General features: G+C 54.1%; 1 protein-coding gene across 3 annotated transcripts; it reads left to right on the top strand.

Moving 5' to 3' along the window:
* The first annotated feature begins 1,825 nt into the window (after positions 1-1,825).
* TMEM39B (transmembrane protein 39B) lies at positions 1,826-16,289 on the top strand. 3 transcript variants are annotated; one of them, XM_044425176.1, is made up of 9 exons: positions 1,826-1,905; positions 4,545-4,724; positions 6,852-7,071; positions 7,532-7,624; positions 9,851-10,005; positions 11,251-11,587; positions 12,667-12,854; positions 14,235-14,355; positions 15,771-16,289. In XM_044425176.1, exons 2-9 carry the CDS (start codon positions 4,597-4,599, stop codon positions 16,005-16,007), a joined length of 1,479 nt encoding a protein of 492 aa, XP_044281111.1. In that variant the 5' UTR covers positions 1,826-1,905; positions 4,545-4,596; the 3' UTR covers positions 16,008-16,289. The 3 variants fall into 3 exon arrangements, with proteins under 3 accessions (XP_044281111.1, XP_044281113.1, XP_044281112.1); XM_044425177.1 differs by lacking the exon at positions 1,826-1,905 and adding an exon at positions 2,711-2,807; XM_044425178.1 differs by lacking the exon at positions 12,667-12,854.
* Positions 16,290-16,854: the final 565 nt, after the last annotated feature.

The following is a 16,854-nucleotide window of genomic DNA, read 5'->3' as shown; positions in this document are numbered from 1 at the left end:
TAAAGAATTTCCCTAAAAACATTTATTATGTCCATTTCTCCTTCTAAGTGACCGTACTAGTTTTTGGGAAGTCTCTTGCACAACTTTTGTCTTTCTTTTTTCCTCTCCCCCCTCCCCCCTCCCCCCCCTCTCTCCCCCCCCCCTCTGCAATAGAAAGACCCTGTTGTATTTCATTGCGTTGTGTTAATGATTACATTTTAATAAAGGTACTCCTTTTTAAAAAGTTCATGTTGCTTATTTAATCAGTTCAAACATAGTTAAGAACACGGCTGAACAACAACAAAGAACATCATCTAAGCCTAATTTTCAAGTTACAGCGCAACTTTCAGATGGTTCAAAGGAGAAACCAAAATCATCCCACCATTGTAAGAACTGGGAAATAATACAAGTATGTGAACCTCTTGGGTTGTAGAATTGCATGCCATAACAAATGTTTGGACTAAATTTTACCAGCTCCCTTAGTTTCTAAAATGAATGTAATTAATTTTATGGAAGCTATTCTGGAAGTGATGAGATGGGACATAATTCTTTGTCCGAGGATTAATAAGCTCTTCAGCGCTCACTTACATTTCTTCTCTTTTCCTCACAACACTACTTTTTTCTTCTTCATCAGTGAAAGAAGTGGAGCTTCATGTATTTTTTCCTTATCACCCAGAAAAGGAACAGGTATTCTGAATTAACAGCTACATTTTGAAAGGTTCTCCACTTGATGCCTAGGACCAGATCAACTTTGGTTTGAAATTTGTGGCCAAAGCAAACTTAAGCAATCTTGCAAGCAAGTACCCTTGCCATGAAAACCCCACGAATGGTACCAAAAGGCACAATAGTGTACATGCTCTAAAAAGCACTAACTCGTCAAAAAGCCTAAAAAAGTACCTGTGTCAGTGTAGTGTGCCTAGAAGTGCTGAACACCCAGAGGACTCTGCCAAATTGCTCACTGTCTAACACACCTCACAGGATTCTGCGATTAAATGGAGGATCTTGTATGCTGTCTTCAGAGAAAGGCAGTCAGTGTGTGAATTTAGTGTGCTTATTTCCTGCCTTTTTTGTGAGCTTACATAGCTCACCCATTTTACCTTCTCAACCCTGTGAAGTAGGTCGGGCTGAAAGCATGAGTGTAACAAATGATAAGGCCATGTAAACACCTGGAGAGTGTTTCTGAGCAGGTGCCACCACTGAAAAGGCCCTGTACTTGGAAGTCCACCTGCCCCAGCTCATCTGCAGAAAGGTCCCAGATCTTGGGAACCATGCCTGTACATGGGGGCAGCCCTATTGACTCTGCAGACTCTCAAAATGAAGCGGGCTGCCAAATTACTCAAGGGGCAAACGGGGGGGGGGCATTCGAGGCGTCCCCACGGGGCCAGGCTTGGCTGCTAGCCTCGGAAGCGGGGTCGGCTGAACCCACCGCCGCAGGCGCTGCGCGAAGGGGCGGCGTGGGGAGGCCCGCGGCTGCCTCGAGGGGTCCTGCCGTTTGGGCAAGGAACCCGCCACCCTACGAGGCGCGCCCGGCTCGCACACGGGGCTGCCAGCCGCGACCACCCGGGAGGTTCCGCACGAGCAGTGCTCGGGAGGCCTCGCCGCGCACGGCGGCGGGGGAGCGCTCCGTGCCGGGCTGCAGAAGCGCCGGCACGGAGCCCAGCGGCGGGAGGCTGCCCGAGAGACGGCGCCCGCCCGCTTCCTTCCCCGCCCCACGTCGCCCGCCGGTTGCTTCGGGGGGCCGCGCTCCCGGAGCACCCGCGCAGGCGCGCAGGCGGCACGCCGCTGCAGCAACCACGTGGGCCGCCTCGCCCGGCCTTTTGTCCCCGCGCGGCCGCCGTGCCCGCTTTCCCCGAGCGAGAGCGCTAGGCTCCGCCCGCCATCTTGTTTCCCGCGGCTGACGGAGTCGCCGCCGCCTCTCCGAAATGGGTGAGGAGGAAGGGTTCGGGCTGGGGGAGACGGCCGGCCACGTCGCCCCGGGCTCGTGGCGTGTCGGTGTGGGCTGCCCCGCGCCGCACCTGCCCCGCCGCCCGCGACCCCCCCCCCGCCGCCGCGGCCCTGACCTTTCACCCCGCCCCGGGCGTGCCCCCCCCCCGCGGCTCGTGGCCACAGGGCGGCCGGCGGCTCCCTGCGCGTCGGAGGCAGGCACTGGCTGCCTGTGCCGCCGCTGCGCGGCGATCCGGCCGGCGCGGACCTCGCAAGCCGAGGCGTGCTGCAGCCCTTCCTTTCCCGCGTGCACGCAGACGCCCGTGCCCGCGGCCGGGCTGGACATGCCCAGGCAAAAGGACTACCTTATCCCAGGGGGGTGGCCGGGTGCCGGTGCTTTAAATCTTCCTGCTCCGCTTGGAGATAAATCTGCAGCAGGGTCCAGATCTGCCTCGACTCCGAGCATCAGAGCGCTCCCTGAAAGGGATCCACGGGGTGTGCAGGTTGTCCCCAGAATACGGCATGCGTGTTATGCTCTGTGTTAGGCAGAGAGGCAGGCAGGCTTACGGCCCAGGACGCCACCCCCCCCCCTCTTGGGTTGAGAAGGGTCATTCAAGGCACGCTTTGTTGTGCTTCAGCAGAGCGTTTTTGTGCTTGTTACAAATGTGGGTTGTTACCTTGCTGACATGTTGGTGATGCATTTTGATTTCGTGATTGTAAACCTCTCAGGTATTTTCTTGTGAATTGCTAAATGGGATTAAACTATTTGGAAATGATTAAACATTTATATTATTTGTAATTTTGCAGCTTGTCGTCAGCTCAGCATGACCTATCATGATTTATCTTCCTTTTCCATCAATACCAATTTATCTGATTGTTTCCTCACCACAACTATATGAAAACAGGTTAGGGCATGATTCTATGGACTGCTGCTCCAAGTCCCCAAACTCCTGGACTTCCAGAACTCCTACACTCACTGGAGTTGAAACTTTCCTTGTGTCAACTGCAAAGGGGGTGGAGGCAGATCTGCACTTCCCAGTGTGCAGTTCACACACTGGAAGGGGGTGTTAAAGTCATCCTGTGGTCCCTGGGGCACTTAACCCAGGACCGTATGATTACACTGTTACTGCAGAGTTTTATGCATGTCTAAACCGGGGAAAAAAGGCCCACAATTACTAGCATGGCTGGCTGGGACATGCTAATGATTGTGGGCCTTTTTTTCTTGTCTGAACCTAGATAGGACTGTTGTCATGGGATGCAGTTCTGTGGCAGGGGTGGGGGTGATATTCCTGAGTCCCAGCACTAAGATTCAAAGGCATTCGGCCCTGTCCCATCTCTTCGCAGCTTGCATCAAAATAACTGCTCCAGCAGCCCTTCCCCCCACCCCAGAATTGCAACAGGGCTTCATAGAGTGAGGAGGAATGGATGTGTCGGGGTAGGTAGGCAAGCAGGCTGGGACGTGGAGTTATGCCAGTTGGCACTCAGGCCTACTTACCTTCGCAGCACAGTATTTACATGGCCATTAACAGCCATCTAAAGAAAATGCAGTGTTCAGGGTTCAGTGCTGGTAGAAATACCCACCTCTGTACCACTCTCCTGCCTTTGGATGCTCTTAAGCTCCCAAGTCGCGGGAGCCAGTGTGGTGTAGTGGTTAAGAGCATGGGGCTGGGACGCAGGCAATCTGGGTTCGAGTCCCTGCTCAGCCATGGAGCCACAACTGGGTGACTTTAAGCCAGTAACAGACTCTCATCCCAGCCCACCTCACAGGGCTGTTGTGAGGATAAGATTGAGAGCAGGAGGAGCAGTAGCAGCTTTTGGGTTCTTTTTTAAAAAGCGAGCTATTAATAATAAATAAGTTAGAAGCTTATGAATATCTTGCATGGAGGTGATAGGGTTGCGCCTCTAGTTGCTCAGTTTATTTCACAGGTGAACAGTTAGCGCACATTCAGAACCAGTCCTCTTCCATGGCATTGCTGCTGCTTGCTCAACCCTTCATAGAACTTGCCCCTGCCAAGCCCTCTAATAGCAAGGGCTGGGAAGGAGGACGTGTGGTAAAGATGGAACTGTCAGAGCTTTGCTCTCTGGACACCTGCATGAACTCTAGGCACACAGACACTCCTTCTTAGTGCTGTATTGCATGCATTAAAAGTGTTGCGTTTGTATTCCCGAAGACAGACACAACATCTGTGAAAGGGGGCATGCTAAAGTGAAGCAACTGTTTGTCTGTGTGCTGTGGAGATGATTAATACATAAAGGTTGCTGATGTAACACAGTGGCTAAGAGAGTGAGTGGTGATCTAGGAAGCTCTCTAAGCAGGCATAGGCCGATCGCTGACTCTTGGCTTCTCATCTGTAATACGGGACGATATTGGGCCGCCTTTCAGAGTTGTTAGGAATATCACTGTGATAACAATTGTGGAACTCTTTAAATGTACTAAAGTTTACTGCCTGTGTGTGCACCAAATTTCCCATGAGTCGTTCACTCTCTGGAAAATTTATTGTTGTATTTTTAAGCTTACATCCTGTTCCTGCATCTTGCCCTGAACTGGAACTCGGGCCTTAAAACCAGAATGGCCAATGTGTTTTGAAGATAGCCAAGGAATTGTTCTAACTGCAGAGGCCTAACAAAGCTTTCATTTCCAGTGCTTGGAATAATTTGAGGAAGGAGACCGATGCTGCTTGACTTTCGGTGGTTATGGCAGGGGGAAGAAGGGGACCTAACCGGACGTCTTACTGCCGCAATCCTCTCTGTGAAACGGGGGCTGCTGGGGGCACCAGCCATTCCACCAGCTCTTCAGTAACCGGTGTGCGCTCACGTACCAGGTGAGCCCAGGCTGTGGGGGCAATTGAGTGACTTTAACGGGTAGATTTCTGTCAAATCTGAAAGTGGCCACACTCGTGTGCGGGTTCACGTCGGCCCAGTACATGCACCCATTTCACTGTCTGGTTAAATAGGAGGCTCTGTTGTACAGCATGCGGGAAGGGAAGCAACGCATTGTCGCAGAGGCAGCTGAAGTCTTTGGTTCAGATCTCACCCCAGCAGCAAACTCACCAGGTGCAGGCGGGGGAAACTGAGCCTGCGGGCCCAATTTAGTGCTGAAGAAGGGCCAGGGAGGCTCATTCCCTAGTGGGCAAGGGAGGAGTGGGGCTGAAGGTCAAGGCATTGGGGCCAAAAATGCCCCCACCCTCTCATACTGTTTTAGGACTTTCTGGCAGCAAGCACATTTGTAGAGGCCTTTCTACCTTTTGAATGGGGGAAACGGCCTTCACAAGAGCCAGGGAACCATCAGAGGATTGGTGGTAGAGCCAGTGGGGGCTGGAGGAGCTGTCTGGGGAACACCGGAAGGCCAGATTTGGTCCCTTGGGAGGGCAGGATTTGGCCCTTCGGCCTGTGCTTCCCCAGGCCTGCACTAGGTGCTCTTGGGCATGCCACTGTTTATTTGTCTCGGCACCTTTCAGCATAATGGGCATAGGAGCACTGAGCTGCCCTGCACTAAGATACTCTGCATGAAACCATAGACGGAGCGCGCCAGCTGCTCTCTGAGCTTGGGAAAGCAACTTCAGAGAGGGGCAAAAGAGGGCATTTAGGATGGAGGGGAAGGGAGGAGAGGAGACTGGAGAGGCCAGGTGGCCAGCTTCCTTCACATTTCTCCACCCTCCTCGCCTCCCTTTCTGCAGACTCAAAAAAGCCTCCACTGCTTATCCAGCTCTGCTTACAATGATCTTCAGCTTCCAAGTCGGGGGGCTGACAGGTATTGCAATAGAACTGCATCCTAATACATTTTACTCCACAGAATATTGTGTGCATGGCGTACGGACAACAGCTCGTATGTTTCAACTTCTATACTCATTTAAATCCTGTGGAGTATATAATCATTTCTGAAAAAAATGAAGTTTTTATTTGTCCTGACATACGTGTTCACTCAAATATTTGCCACATAAATACGTGTTGCTCACATATTTATGAAGCTGCTTGATAAACAGTAATTGGAACATTGAACTCCAAGGCTTGCGTATTATTACCTTTATAAGTAACACCCCTTCATTTTTACTAATGATCATGTGAAATGGAAAAATTTGCAGGGAAACATGGAAGGACTGAAATTTTTTCCACCATGCATAATTGCATGACTTAGATGGTAAAACCCACCTGTTTTAGAGAGTTTTCAGTTAACAATGTTAACTGTTATTCATGTCCTGTTTAAGTACAGCCCTGCAGGTGATTTAAAGGGAAAATATTCTGAAGTATTTAGAATCCATGTATAGGCCGCAAGTGGGGGGGGTGAAACTGAGGGGGGTGGTCTGCAAATGGAGAGCCACAGCTGAGAAGTCCCCGTCTCTAGTGCCTGCCTACCTGACTGGCCTCTGTGCCAAGCCTGGGGGCAGGGCAAGTGGTCCCAGAGCATTTGGGGCTTTCGGCATTGATACTGGCACTTTGAAAGAAGTACAGAAATGAAGTGGTGGCCAGTGTGGCTGATGCAACGTTTGTGTGCAGTCGAACTGCTTGACCTCCACAAGCCTTCCCACAGCTGAAATTGCACTGGTTGACCTCTGAAGTTCCTCTAAAGGTGCCATCTGCACACAGCATCTTACGAAGGGCTAAACGTTATTGTGGTGCTTCTGTTGCTGACCACGAGTTCCTTGATTTGAATGGCTTTGTGAGAGCTCCCTTGCTTTTTGGAAGAATACGAGAATGTTACTATTATTAGTCATGCCTTAGCACATGGCAATAATAGGACGGTAGCTTCAAAAGGCTCCTTCTTGCCTTGGGAAAGGAGGAATTGGCTCAAGGACTGGAAAAATGGGAAGAGCTGGTAATTCACACCAACAGCAGCAAATTCATATGTACTAACACTTTAAAGTTAATGTCAGGGTTTGATGCATTTTATTGTTTTGATTCTGCCTAAGTTTACTTTTTGTCTCCTCTTCCCCCTCTTCCCTGCCCCATAGGAGTGGGTCAGGGACAGGCCTTTCCAGTCCTCCTCTGGCAACCCAAACAGTGGTCCCGCTGCAGCATTGCAAGATCCCGGAGCTGCCCATCGAGAGGAGCATTTTGTTTGAACTCCAGCTCTTCTTCTGCCACCTCATTGCTCTTTTCGTCCACTACATCAACATCTACAAAACGGTGTGGTGGTACCCACCATCTCATCCTCCTTCTCATACCTCATTGGTGAGTATCTTTCTATCCTGCTTCCCATTGGCCAGCTCACAAAAGCACAGCGATGAAGCCAGTGAAGTACTGAGACCTGCAAAGCAGTGTGTTGTTAAAAATGCCCTGAACACTTCCCTGAAAAGGAAGCTAGTGTGCCACACCAAGGAGCTTGTACGTGAAGGTCTGCGGTGGTAGTTGCTGCCTGAACACAGCTTTGCAGCACATTTGCCAAGGGAGAGAGCCATGAAGTGAACAGAAGCATGAGACTGCTGCTGCTTAATATCTGGGGGTGATAGCTGAGTCATAATTCAAGCAAAACACCATGTGGAATGTACAGCTGAGGCAGCCAGACCAGATTAGAGTTAGACAGAGAGAACCAGCCTTTCATCTTTTAAGAAACTGCAGTACTTTGGTCCATTTGCGGGTTCCATTTTCCGTACTTGCTGGCTCAACCAGACTTTTCATGCTTTTCCTGCAGAATTTTCATCTCATTGACTTCAATGTCCTGGTGGTGACGACCATAGTTCTGGCGAGGAGGCTGATCAGTGCTATTGTGAAGGAGATAAAGGAGGTGAGGCCTGGGGCCCCTTGTCAGCTGAGGGAGCCAAGGGGCGCTCACACCCTGCAAAACAGCAGCCTTATGATACAGGAAGCCAGATTCTGGCTGGGCATCAGGAGAAATAATACAGTAGGGGAACCAATTATGCAGGGAGGTCGCAGGCCCTCGCACACGGGAGACGTTCAGGATGCAGCTGGACAGCCGTCTGTCAGGGATGCTTTGTGGAATTCTGTGATAATGTCTCAGGATGGCTAGACGGAGGGGACGCGGCAGATGTGGTTCACCTGGAGTTTGGCAGGGCCTTTGACAAGGTGCCCCACGATTCTCTGGTTGAGAAATTGAGGATAGATTGATGCACTGCCTGATGGATTAGGGCATAGTTGACGGACCGCAAACAGAGGGTGACTATCACTGGGGAATCAGTGGGATGGCAGCCTGTGATGAGTGGAGTCCCCCAGGGCTCAGTTCTGGGACCGATTCTGTCCAGTCTTTTTATCAGTGACCTAGAGGAGGGGATAAATTCTGCTGACTAAATTCATGGATGAAACCCACGTGGAGACAGTGGCCACAGCTGAGGAGCAGGTGATCCAAATGGATCTGGACAGGCTGGGGAAGTGGATAGGGCACAACAGGATGGCATTCAGTGCGGATAAGTGCAAGGTCTTGCACTTGGGACACAGGAACAGGTGTCAAAGGTACAGGATGGAGGACCAGTGGCTGGAGAGCAGCACTCATGAAAAGGACCTTGGCATACTTGTCAACAACAGGCAGTGTGACACAGCGGATAAGCAGGCACACACCACCCTTGGTCGCATAGCCAGAAACATGGCTCCCAGATCTGGGGTGGTGTTGATACCACTGTACTTGACTCTGGTGCTCCCACAGCTGGGGTACTGCATCCATTTCTGGGCTCCACATTATAGGAGAGTCAGAGCTAGGTTAGAATCAGTTCAGCACAGGGTCACAAGGATGGTAGCTGGGTTGGAAGGGATGACATATGAGAATGGATTGAGGGAACTGGGTCTTTTCAGCCTGGAAAAGAGGAGACTCTGAAGGGATCTTTCAGTGACTTATCGGCATGCAAGGGATGTCATGTGGAGCAGGGCCGTGAGCTGTTCCTCCCTGCAGTGGAGGGCAGGATGTGTTCCAAAGGGGCAGAGCTCAAGGACCTGAGCTTCTGGCTGGATGTCAGGAAGGACTTCTGACAGTTCAGACCCCTAGGACATGGAATGGGCTTCCACGGGAGGTGGTTTAGGCCCCATCAGCGAGGAAAGATTGGGCAACCCCATGTTGGGATTGCATGAGCGGAGCCAGCTGGAGCCAGGGGTCAGCCTAGACGCAGTCTGTTGCTGTGACTTGGAGCTAACACTGAGCAGGGGGCTGGACTCGGGGGCCTTCCAGCTCTGTTCTTCAATTTCTGCCTTGGTCTTTGCTTCTCATGTAAGGCACAGCTGTGTTCATTCGCAGCTGCAGATCGTTTCAGTGGCACTTCCACAGAGGAATTTGCCTGTGGGTTGTGCCCACTGCCTGCTCCCCATAAGCAAGCAGAGACAAGCACTGGTGAGCCTTTGGAGAAGGGGAGTTCTCAGTGTCCCTTCCGCTCCGCCACATTATGCGAGGCGAGAATGCTGAGAGGCCACCAGAGCACGCCTTCAAGCCCTGTGCCTTGGAGGAATCCCCACTGCTCCTCGGGTCAGAGATAACAGCAGGGATGTGGGCAGCAGGGAACGCACCCTGTCTGCACGCGGGAGGAACGCCAGACATTGGCTGAAGCCCGGAGGTGCATCTTCTGGCTCCGGTGGGGTCTCTTCCTCCATGCCGACAGCCCAGGGAGAAGCTGGACGGAGCGGGGCAATTGCATCAGTGTGCATGGCGATTTCTCCTGGTGTCCCGTGCTCCCTGGGGGGCATCCTGGTCCCCTGTCCATGTATAGGAGTGCAGCTGTGATGTAGGGAATTACCAGTGAGATTAGGATGGAAGACCTCTCTCTTAATGGGCACAGGCAAGTATTGGGCAAACAGAGGCGCTCCCTCGAGAATGTTTGCCTTCGGCCATTATAGTGCAGTCCCAAACATGTTTACTCAGAACCGTGTCCTTTTGAAGTCAATGGTACTTAATCCTGCCGTTAAAGGTTCCAGCCCTACAACTTTGGAAGTGAAACCTGGAATCCCGGGGTGTGGGTGGCTTTCCCCAGAGGGAGTGGGGGCATTAATTTCTCTCTCCCTCTTGCCCTTCCAGGCTTCCCGCACCGGCAAAGTCTCCCTGCCATGCTCCATTTTCCTACTGATCACACACTTTGCTGTCCTTACTGGGGCGGTTTGGAGTCTGTGCCGGTCCATCTTCCACCTCTTCCGGACGTATTCGCTCCTCAACCTTCTGTTCTTGTGCTATCCGTGAGTACCTTCCTATATTGCAGCTTCACTGCTTTGCTCTCCACCTTCAGACTGCTTCTTTCTGAGCATTGCTACCTGCACGGCTGTTTCCTGTACCTGAGAAGAGGCAGGGGGCAGGCAAGGGGGGCCCTGCTTCTTGGAAGGCCTTTGCATGCTCCCAGTCTGTCCCCCGCAGTCAAGCTCTGCAGAGGCCTCCGCTGCACTGCCCTCAAGGGGGGAATTGTGCTCTGCGCAGTTGGACTTGGCCGACATGGCTGACGCACCACCTTGACTACTCTGCAGGAAAAGCATTAAGAATTTAAACTAGAGTGTAGTGGTACCTTGGCTCACGAACTTAATCCATTCCAGGACTCTGGTCGTGACCCAAATTGGTCGTGAGCCAAGTTAAATTTCCCCATAAGGTTCAATGTAAATAAGGTTAATCCGTTCTGTAACCATTTTTTTAATCATAAAAATGTGAAGCAAAGTGACAAAGAACAACAAAGATTGCGGCCATCTCCCCCTTCCCACCCCGAGCACAAGCACGGCCATCTCCCTGCCCCCCAGCACGACCGAGATTGCGCCTGCCATCCCTGCACGCGCCGGGGGAGGGAGAGACGGGCGCAATCTCTGCCATCCCCCCCCCCGCCCCCAGCACGATCGCGACCATCTCCCCACTGGGTTGGGGGGAGATGGCTGCGATCTTGGTCACCACCCAGTGTGGAGTTCGCTACCCACGTCAAAATTTTCATGAAATGTTTGTTCGCGACCCGATTTGGTCGTGAGCCAAGGCGTTCGTGAGCTGAGGTGCCACTGCAGTGATATTCAAGGCCTGCGTTTTCCGTGAGGCCATTGGCCCAGCCATCTGTTGCTCTTGTAGGCTGCTGCGCAGCAGGGGCAGGGGGAGAGGCTTGCGCGTGTGGCCATCCGCAGGGTTTATAGTTCCCATCAGCCTTGCCTGGATAGCCACGGGAGAGGACGGTGGGAGGTGCAAGGCACAGCATTTGCTCTGCCCCGAGGTGCCTGCCCTTTCCCCACTAGACCTTACAACTGACCTTCAGTAGCTGCAGCTGCCAGCGTTGCCTCTCCTTCCCCTTCCCACCCTGCCTCAGTTGTCTTTCCTTTGGCCACGGCATCCGTGGGATGGTTTGCACAACCGAGGGCCTTTTGGAGCCTGTCCTTTCCTTCTTGTAACATGCTGTGCACACAAAGGGCACTCTCTAGATCAGTGATTTGGGGACCAGTTTCCTCTCTCCTTCCCCGCAGATTCGGCATGTACATCCCCTTCCTGCAGCTGAACTGCGACTTTCGCAAGAGTGGCCTCTTCTCCCAAGTGGCCACCATTGGCCCTCGTGATACGAACGAGGTTAGCGCAAGGAACAGGGACTACCTGTCAGTTCTCAAGGAAACCTGGAAGCAGCACACCCGACAAGCGTATGGCGTGGAGGCCATGCCCACCCACGCCTGCTGCCTCTCCCCAGACCTGATCCGCCATGAGGTGGAGTACCGGAAGATGGACTTCAACTGGCGCATGAAGGAGGTGCTGCTGAGCTCCATGCTCAGCGCCTACTACGTAGCGTTTGTGCCCGTCTGGTTCGTGAAGGTGCGTGAGCGAGCGGCAAGGGGCACCTCTGCAGCGCAGGATTGGACTCGTGTGACTGGGGGCTTTGGCTGGGTTCCTGAGCCCCTGTTGGGGCGGGGTGAACAGCAGTCGATGGCTGCCACATTCATGTGGTGGACGGAGCCAAAGGCAAAAGGGGCGAGGCCGAACCACTGGAGCATAAAGCTTTTCCTGCCGGTAGCAAAATCTCAGACGCATTTCAGCCTCGTGGGACAGGTGGGAAGGAACCACACGGAAGGCTGGAAGCTCACAGAGGGTCGCAGAAAGGGGTGTGTGGTCATCTGGGCAATCCTGAAAGACCAGCTGCGTCCCCAGGTCGCCTTTGTGGAGTAGGGGAAATGAAGCCGAGCACATTTTTGCTAGAAGAACCAGTCAGAATCCCAGAAGTGGGGCAGGCAGGGGGCGAAGGCTGCCCCAGGGGGCATTCTGTGTTCGTGAAGCTCCACAGGCATCAGGCTGGCTCTGGGGGGCAGGAGGCTGCCCTTCCCTTCCCTTCCCTTCATTGGAGGCTCTTCTGTGTGTGGCATTAGCCACCTGGCAGGGCCACAGCCTTTACTTTGAAGGGTTTATTACTTAGGACACCCTCCTATGCATGTTTAGAGAGGAAGCCGTCCCGAGGCGTTAAACGATGGGACGGCATACAAAAACTCTAAATAAGTACGTAAGTAGTCCAGCAGCTCCCAGCATAGGTGGAGCAGGCCGGCAATTTAGGCCTCTTTTTCTGCCTCAGCACGCCTGGGGGGCTCCCGCATGCTTCACTGGTGAAGGCAGACCACTCGATGTGGCAGTGAGAGGCCTGCCTGGTTCAATTCCTGTTTGAGGTCTCTCCAGGGGATAAAACCAGGTGTGTTCCAGATGAACTGTGCTGCTCCTCAGAGCATCCCAGCCCCTAGAGCCCTTACCCGTGGAGGATGCCTGAGCAGGACATTGTGGCCACAGGCTTAGTCCTGCAGACCGAGCTGCCCCTGGCACACGCTGCTCTGGTGGGTGTGGGAGCCCAGCCCTTCCAGGGGCAGCTCCCTCCTGAAGCGGTGCACACCCTCTCCATTGCCTTTCCACAGAATACGCAGTACTATGACAAGCGGTGGTCGTGCGAGCTGTTCCTCCTCGTCTCCATAAGCACCTCCGTCATCCTCATGCAGCACCTGCTGCCTGCCCGCTACTGCGACCTGCTCCACAAGGCTGCGGTGCACCTGGGCTGCTGGCAGAAGGTCGACCCTGCACTTTGCTCCAACGTGCTGCAGCATCAGTAAGCAGCGCTCGGGCAGGACCCCTGCCGCCCCCAGCCTGCCTCGCGCGTGTTGGCAGGCCGTGGGCCCTGCGGGCGGAGCCCGCGCTTGCATTCGTCCATGCTGGGAGTTCTCCTTGCGCTGCTGCTGATGCCAGGGGTGGAGAACTGCTCGGGGCGGGAAGCTGCCCCCCGCCCCCACCCCGCTGCATCAGAGCACGCCAGGGGCCTCTGCTGCCGTTGCCCCTTCCCCCAGCTGTTTTGCCGTGCTGCGGGTGGCCACGAAGCGAGCTCTGCTGGAGCCAGGAGGAGCAGGCGTGTTCACACGGCGTGCACTGCCTTCGAGGGGGGAATTGTGCTCTGACCAGAGCAGCCGCTTTCCCCAGCACTGGTGGAGTCCGTGGCTTCCTCGCACATGGGTCCCTCCGTGGATCCCCATCCATGGCGGATGCCAGTCCCTGCCAGGTAGCCCTTCTAATGGGCACAGAAATTCCTGCATCCCTGTGGCAGAATGTGTGGGATGCCAGCCCATGTTGGTCTGGGCCCCTGAACAGCCCGGGAGTCCTGGGCGGGCTGCTTTTCATCGGCATGTCCTTGCCGTTGCCGCCCGCCCATAATGGAACCCTTGAGGAGCCTCTGGAGGTCGCGGGGGTTTCCCAGGACAGCGCTTGAGCGCCACCTGAGGCCAGGACCTCTGCCAGCTTCTTCCAGCATCTGTCTTGGTTGCAGTGCAAGTCTGAGAGGGCGAGGCAGATAGAGGGGGGCATGAACCCAAGAGAGAGAGCAGGAGCAGCGTGCTCTCGTTCTCCTGGAATTGGTAGTCACATTAAGCAGTTGGTGAGGCGAGTCGAATGGAAAGATGAGGTTTTCGGCCTTGGGCATGGCCCAGATACTGCCCTTTTAACAAGAGCCCGGTTACCTCAGTGAAGGCACTTTTCTCTCTTCTTGTCAAGCCAGCCGGGTGCTGTTGAGAAATCCGTCACATTTTGTGGAAGGGCAGGGGAGCAGTGCCAGTGAAGAGCAGGCAACCCGAGAAGGCCGATCTTGCCACGGCCCTGAAGTCGGGCTGTCTGGTGTGCCCGAGTCCCTTACGCTCCCGCCTCGGGGTCGCAGGGGCCGCATGGTCCAGAACTGCTGCCCATCAGTAGCCTTTGAGATGAGCCCAAGACTCTGGCCTTGTAAATACTCGCCTCCCCTTTCCACTCCTCTCCCTGCACCACATATGAGCACATCCTGCTGTCCCAGCAAACTGGGAAAGTAGCCTGTGGCATGCAAAAAACTGGGGTGCCCCTCTGTCCGGTGGCTTCTCCTTGGCGTCTGAGCCCCACTGAACACGGCACTGCTGAATTCACGGTGGCTCCTTCCCCTCCTGTCTCGGCTGCCTTTTCATTTATTCTGCAGGTGGACCGAGGAGTGCATGTGGCCACAAGGGGTGCTGGTGAAACACAGCAAGAATGTGTACAAAGCCGTGGGCCACTACAACGTGGCCGTGCCTTCCGATGCCTCCCACTTCCGCTTTCATGTAAGTTTTCCCCCTTTTCCTTATAGTGGCAGGGCAGGGGCGGGCGGATGCCATTTCTACCCCATGCTGCTTCGGTCTAAAGCATCCGAGGCTTCTCCTGCCCGCTTTATCCTCAAAATAACCCCATGGCATAGGTCAGGGTGGGAGCAAACGACCAGTGCCGGTGCAGCTAGGGGACTGGGGGAGCGGGTGGCCTGGGCCTTCCCCGTCCTGGGCGATCGCCCCAGCCGCTCCGCTGCATCCGTTCCCCCGTGCGTCTGAAAGGGAGCGAGCGCAAGTGCATGGCATGCTCAATTTCCACAGCTTTGCCTGCTCACTAAATTGATGCCCGGTTGATAAGTGGGGCTCCCCCCTGCCCCCCATCTTTAATATAGCCCCAGTTTGGAGTCGGTTTTGTTGGTTGAGAGTCAGGGTGGCTCAGTGGAGGAAGAGGGTTCGATGTGGCTTTCAGGAGCCCAACTTCTGGCCTTGCCCTTGCAAGTGTTCATTTCCCTTGCCCCCGCCCATCCATGCACAGAATGAGATGCAGGCATGTGTTCCTCTCTATTTACACAACGCCTTTTTGCCTTCTTACCCCTGGGGATGCTTTCCCATACCAATTTGTCCGCCAGCAAACCCCTGAAGAGCTGGAATCTGGGCTGTGTGCGTTGGGGGCTTGGCCAGGTCCACAGGGACTTGGCTGCCCATTGTTATGCATTTCCATTTTTCTTTTATCCATGTAATAACTTACACATGTAAAACAGGCTTCCTCCCACCACTTAATAAAATCTGACACTAAGAATTTATTTTACTAGTTATTTAATAGAAGGATATACTAAGAATAAAATTGAAAATATATTAAGTTATGAAGTAGTGCAACCAGGACTGAAGTGCTTGTTTGGAAAAAAAAAAACAACTGAATATCTGGTGTTAACAAATACCAGTCTTGATTGACAGATGGTGTGTCAGTCATTCCAGGAGCCTCTTTGGCTGAAGAAAAAAATACGTCCAACAAAAAAGTTCCCAACCTGGTGCCACCCCAGGAAGCCACAGCTTTGGCAGCTGCCAGTGGGAGATGCATGGGAGGGAGACCGGGGGGCAGCCCCATCTTTGACCGATCAGGCCTTCGTTGTGACCCTAGCGGGACCGCTCGCCTCGCATGAATGGGGAATGCAGCTTCTGCAACAGCGCAGGCTCTTCTCTGGCCGCGCGTTTCAGGGGAGATGGATCGTGAGTTGGTCAGTCGGAAGAGCTTACCCAACCTTAAAGGTTTGCTGGCACTTGGCAGACAGAAAAAGGCAAAGAAGACCTGCATGTTCCTTAGAATGCATTTCCTTTTTTAAAAAACACAGTTGCAAGTTTCTAGTCCTCTTGTAGTCTTAAGCAGTCCCGGGAGACTGTCAGCATCTCAGTGGTGGGATCTCTTGGCCTTCCAGTTCTTTTTCAGCAGTCCCCTGCGGATCATGAACATCTTGCTTCTCCTGGAAGGGGGGCTCATCTTCTACCAGCTGTACTCACTGATTGTGTCGGAGAAGTGGCACCAGACCATCTCCCTGGCCCTGATCCTCCTCAGCAACTACTACGCCTTCTTCAAGCTCCTGCGGGACCGACTGGTACTGGGGAAAGCTTACTCGTACGCCGCCACCAGGGAGCCCGATGCAAAGTTGAGCTGAAGGACTCGCACTTGCAACACGCACAGGGAGAATGAGCAAGCCACCCCGAGGCTTCACTGGGGCGGCCTGAGACATTCCTGCCCCCGGGGCCGCAGCGCAGTGCCTGCACGGGGTCCCTGGAGGGGCCGCAGAGGGTGCCGGGTGCAGTACATGAGGAGTGGGGCAGCCAGGCCGGCCCTGTGCTTTGTATACCTTTTTTTACCACTGCTTTTGTTCCTGTTTTCTTTGGTTTTTCTTTGATAACTGATACAATGAGGAAAACACCTTATTTTTGTACTCCCAGCTGCTGTCGGTCTTGTTTGTTGAGTAGCAGAGCAAAGTGGGGGCTGAGCGTGCGTCTCGGGAGCCTTCCTGGCTGTTGGGTGGGGCGTGGAGGGGGCCTCAAGGCTCACTGTCCGAAGGCGCCCGGGCTGCCGGGAGCCTGAGGTGGCAGCCCGTGGCAAGCGGTGCCCGCACCGCTGTGCTCTCTCGGTCGCTTGGCGAGCGTGGCCGGGCTTTCTCTGGGGCTGTCGTAAGGACATTTGAGTCGGCAGAAGAGTGACGGGGCGAGCGTTTTACACAGGCACTGTCCTTCCATAGCCTCAGCTCGGAGCATCGGTGGCTCTTTGCCAAGCCTGCCCCGTGGGGCTTGAGAAGTTGGCGGAAGGGGCAGTTAAAGTAAGCGGTCAGTGGGAGGAGGCAGGAGATGCACGTTATGAAGAAAGGGGTGGGGGCACTGCTGAGGGGGTCGGAGGAGACCTAACCACGGCGAGAGCTGCAGGAGCTCCACAGAGCACGTTGGTGGGCCAGCGCATCTGCCCTGGCGGCCACCTGAAATCCCGCCTGGGGGTGGGACGCTGTGACGAGA

The sequence above is a fragment of the Varanus komodoensis genome, unplaced genomic scaffold, assembly GCF_004798865.1.
Source record: "Varanus komodoensis strain SLA01 unplaced genomic scaffold, ASM479886v1 scaffold15, whole genome shotgun sequence".
NCBI classification, from domain to species: domain Eukaryota; kingdom Metazoa; phylum Chordata; class Lepidosauria; order Squamata; family Varanidae; genus Varanus; species Varanus komodoensis.
The sequence above is the reverse complement of the archived record's forward strand: the minus strand, read 5'-3'. Positions and strand labels throughout refer to the sequence as shown.